The sequence below is a fragment of the Neophocaena asiaeorientalis genome, unplaced genomic scaffold (genome assembly GCF_003031525.2).
Source record: "Neophocaena asiaeorientalis asiaeorientalis breed wild unplaced genomic scaffold, Neophocaena_asiaeorientalis_V1.1 scaffold129, whole genome shotgun sequence".
In the NCBI taxonomy this organism is placed as follows: Eukaryota; Metazoa; Chordata; class Mammalia; order Artiodactyla; family Phocoenidae; genus Neophocaena; species Neophocaena asiaeorientalis.
Window position 1 is genome coordinate 6,228,052 of NW_020172446.1, and position 3,501 is coordinate 6,231,552.

General features: G+C 54.4%; 1 protein-coding gene across 2 annotated transcripts in view; it reads right to left on the bottom strand.

Moving 5' to 3' along the window:
* Positions 1-2,063: 2,063 nt before the first annotated feature.
* The window catches only part of MYO1C (myosin IC), a 23,425-nt gene continuing 21,987 nt past the window's right edge, over positions 2,064-3,501 (bottom strand). For both annotated transcript variants that reach the window (XM_024736331.1, XM_024736336.1), the window contains exon 32: positions 2,064-3,299. In XM_024736331.1, coding sequence (XP_024592099.1) covers positions 3,273-3,299 — 27 coding nt within the window. In that variant the 3' untranslated portion in view covers positions 2,064-3,272. The remainder of the gene's footprint in view (positions 3,300-3,501) is intronic.

The window sequence follows — 3,501 nt, forward strand, 5'->3', positions numbered from 1 at the left end:
GCAAACTGAAAACTCAACTCTCCCACTCCCCCTTCTCTGCTTGATTTTCCTTGCACTTATCCCCTTCTAATTTTACAGATCTGTTTCATGCGTTGTCCTTTCTTCCCCTCTAGAATGCAAGCTCCGTAAGAGCAAGGATTTTGGTCTTTTTGCTCCTGCTATATCTCAAGTGCCTGGCAGAGAGCCTGGCATATAGGCATTAAGTGAATATTGGTCGAATGATGAAATGAATGAGAGGAGAGTCCAGTGGAGGCACTTGTTCAAAGTCAGCTTCCTGTAATTGTCAGGTATCTCCTGGAGGGCCCTGCACTTCCCACAGGTGGTGAGCAAGGGGTGCAAAGCATTCTTGGTTACTTCTCAAAAGGACGTGTCCTCGGCTGCATCTGGGCTATGTCTGGGGCGTCACTCTCACATGTGCTCCAACTTGCTAGAGGAAGGCGTGCTGTTACAGTTGTAAAGCTGGTAATTGCACCTATCACAATGCTTATCTTATCTGTCGGCTTCTTGGTGTCAGCTTCTTGGAACCGCAGTTACTACTGACAGAGTGAACAAATTATTGTGGTGCTTTCATTTTTCTTTAACTTAATTCGCAGGGAGGTGTCCAAATCTAGGTGTGTTCACAGGATTGTGCCAAACCCAAGATAAGTCATACATTACGCAGTATCTGTTCTTTGGGAACTTCTGTCCTAGGTGATGAATCTAAACCCCTTGGCAGGTAGCCTGACTCCAAACTAAACCTCTCCTTGCCTTTAAGCCTTGCACCTGCCATTCCTTCTACCTACAAGGCCCTTCTCTTTTGGGAAAACTCTTAGCCTGCCGAGGAGCTCTGTGGTTGCAGATTGCAACACTTACTCTCTTTCTTCTGCAGGCAGCACTCTGATTTGGGGGGAAATCATCTGTTCGCAGTCTTGGTCCTTGCAATCAGGTGTGGTTCCTGCTTCTGCCTGGGGGGGAGCAGGCACATGACCCAGGCCCGGCAGGCATATATCAGAATGAGCTCTTCTCCCTCACTACACGGACCGGGTCAGGGAAGAGCATCTCATTCAAGCTGCTCCACTGAGAATCAGCTGAGACTTTGGAATCACTGGGAAAGAGGCACTTTCTTTTGCTGCTTCCGATGCTGAATTACAGAATGCAAGCCTGGAGCTGCCCGTAGCTGCTGCTGCCACCACATGAGTGGAGAACCTGCCTGAGAATGAAGCCACCACCCAGGAAGGCTGAGCCAAGATGGTTACAGACACATTCCTGAAAGTGAGAGCCTGGAAGGAGCCCTACCCTGGAACTGTGAAGCTGCTAATGCCAATAAATGTCCTTTTCTGTTTAAGCCAGTTTGAATTGGGTTTGTCACTTGCAGTGGAGTTTGGAGATTACCCTTTGAGACCCACTTCAAATGTTTTCTTCTCTGAAGTGTCAGCAACCCTCATCCCCACCTGAGTCAATCTCTCGTCACTGTGCCCTTGATGCCTGTACTTCCCACACTGGGCTGTTTCCATTCACTAGGCCTGCCTGCCAGGCTGAGGACCACACGGCAGGGACTGTGTGACGACCTGCCCTCCACCACAGCACTGGGCCAGGCTGAGTGGCCTTTCCATGGACAGTCAATGAAAGAGGGAGGCCATGTTGCAGCTACTGGTCACTCCTACTCTTTCCCCCAGGGAGGGATCCCAGCCTCCTTCCTTCTGGGCATAAGGCAAAAATTATAATACAAGACCCCTGGCTGCCTTCTAGGGGTCCTCTCCCTTTTTTTTCTTAATTAATTTTTTAGTTTTTGGCCGTGTTGGGTCTTTGTTGCTGCACGCGGGCTTTCTCTAGTTGCGGCGAGTGGGGGCTGCTCTTCACTGCGGCGCGTGGGCTTCTCATTGCAGTGTCTTCTCTTGTTGCCGACCACGGGCTCTAGGCACGTGGGCTCAGTAGTTGTGGCTCATGGACTTAGCTGCTCCGCGGCATGTGGTATCTTCCCAGACCAGGGATCGAACCCGTGTCCCCTGCACAGGCAGGCGGATTCTTAACCACTGCGCCACCAGGGAAGTCTTCCCTTTTCTAACATTCACAAGGAGACCAAAGTTGGCAAACACGTATTGCTTTATTTAGTGTTTCTCTGGATTGCAGAAGTGTCAGCAGTGGGCTGAGACCCCCCCAGGAGGGCAGAGGCAGCTGCGCAGTCCCCCAGCCCCTCTGGGGAGGTGGGGGGGAGGGGGAGAAGCAGCAGAAAGAGGTGACGCCCCTGCAGCTCCTCCCAAGGCCGGCCCCTTCCCCAGGCTCCCAGGATAGGGAGGGGGGTCAGGGGCCAGTAAAGGCCCTATGTCCTTGAATTGGGGCCAAAGTATATGGGCAGGGTGTTTGTCATCCTAAGGCATGGACTCAGGCAGGAGAGCTCCTTCCACCTGGTGGCCCCCAAGGGTGACTGCTGGTCAGGAAGCCACATGCACCCTTAAGGCATGAGCCTGTTTCACGGCGCCCCCATCCCTGGGAGAGGCAGTGAGGTGTGCTGAGGACAGGGTTGCAGTCTGGTTTTGCCCCAACCTACTGGATGACCTTGGGCAAGTCCCTTCCCCTCTCTGGGCCTCTGTCTCTTGCTCGTCACACCAGGAGACTAGACTAGGTGATCTCTCAGAGTCGTCCAAATTCTATGCTCTAGGGGTCCTGTCCCTACTCCAGGATGCCCTCAGGCTGGGATGATATTAGAAGGGCATTTTTAAGGCAGGAAGGAGGGGGCAGGCAAGGGTGGTCTCAGCCCCCAGGGGGATGTTGGAGTGGGCTACAGGTGGGCAGGCAGACGGACAAGGTGCCAAGGAAACGAGGAGAAAAGGGTGGCCTGGGCAGGGAAGAGGGCACCAAGGCCCAGACCGCCCACCCTCTCAGCTCCATTCCCTGCCCTGCTGGAGTCAGGGAAAACACATCCAGTGTGTCTTGGGGGTGGGAAGATGGCTTTTTTAAAAAATAGTTTCCTATAAAGCATCAAAAAATCTCAGAGAAAACCTCAGCAAAAGTTCCCTTCTCTCAAATATTTGGCATTGGCAGTGGGGCTGGCGTGGCTGCCTCTGGCCCCGGCTTTCCTATTGCTGTGGCCCGGCCTGGCCCACTCCTGGGGCAGCTCCCTGGTCCCTGCTGCTCCCTCAAGAGAGGGGCGAGCGGCAGGCAGGAGTTTGTTGGTGGGCTTCAAGGTGTCCCTGGGTCCCTGTCTGGAAGCTCGAGTCTTTGGTAACTGGGAAGGGGAGAAGGGGATGAGCGAAGCACTGGGAGGCGGGAGGGGGATCCAGTGGGCGCCTTCATCACCGAGAGTTCAGCCGTGGGGCCACCTGTGGGACGGGGGAGAAGCCCAGGTGGTGAGCAGGAAGCAGAGGTGCTTCGAGCACTTGTCTTCATGGCTTAGATATGTCACAGCGCGCGGGGGCAAGCTGGGGGAGTGGTCTAGAGGCCTTGGCGCTGGAGACTCCAACCCTATTCCCACGGGAGCCACTGCCCTGGCCAGAGCAGGCCTCCCCTCCCCCCCAGCACACT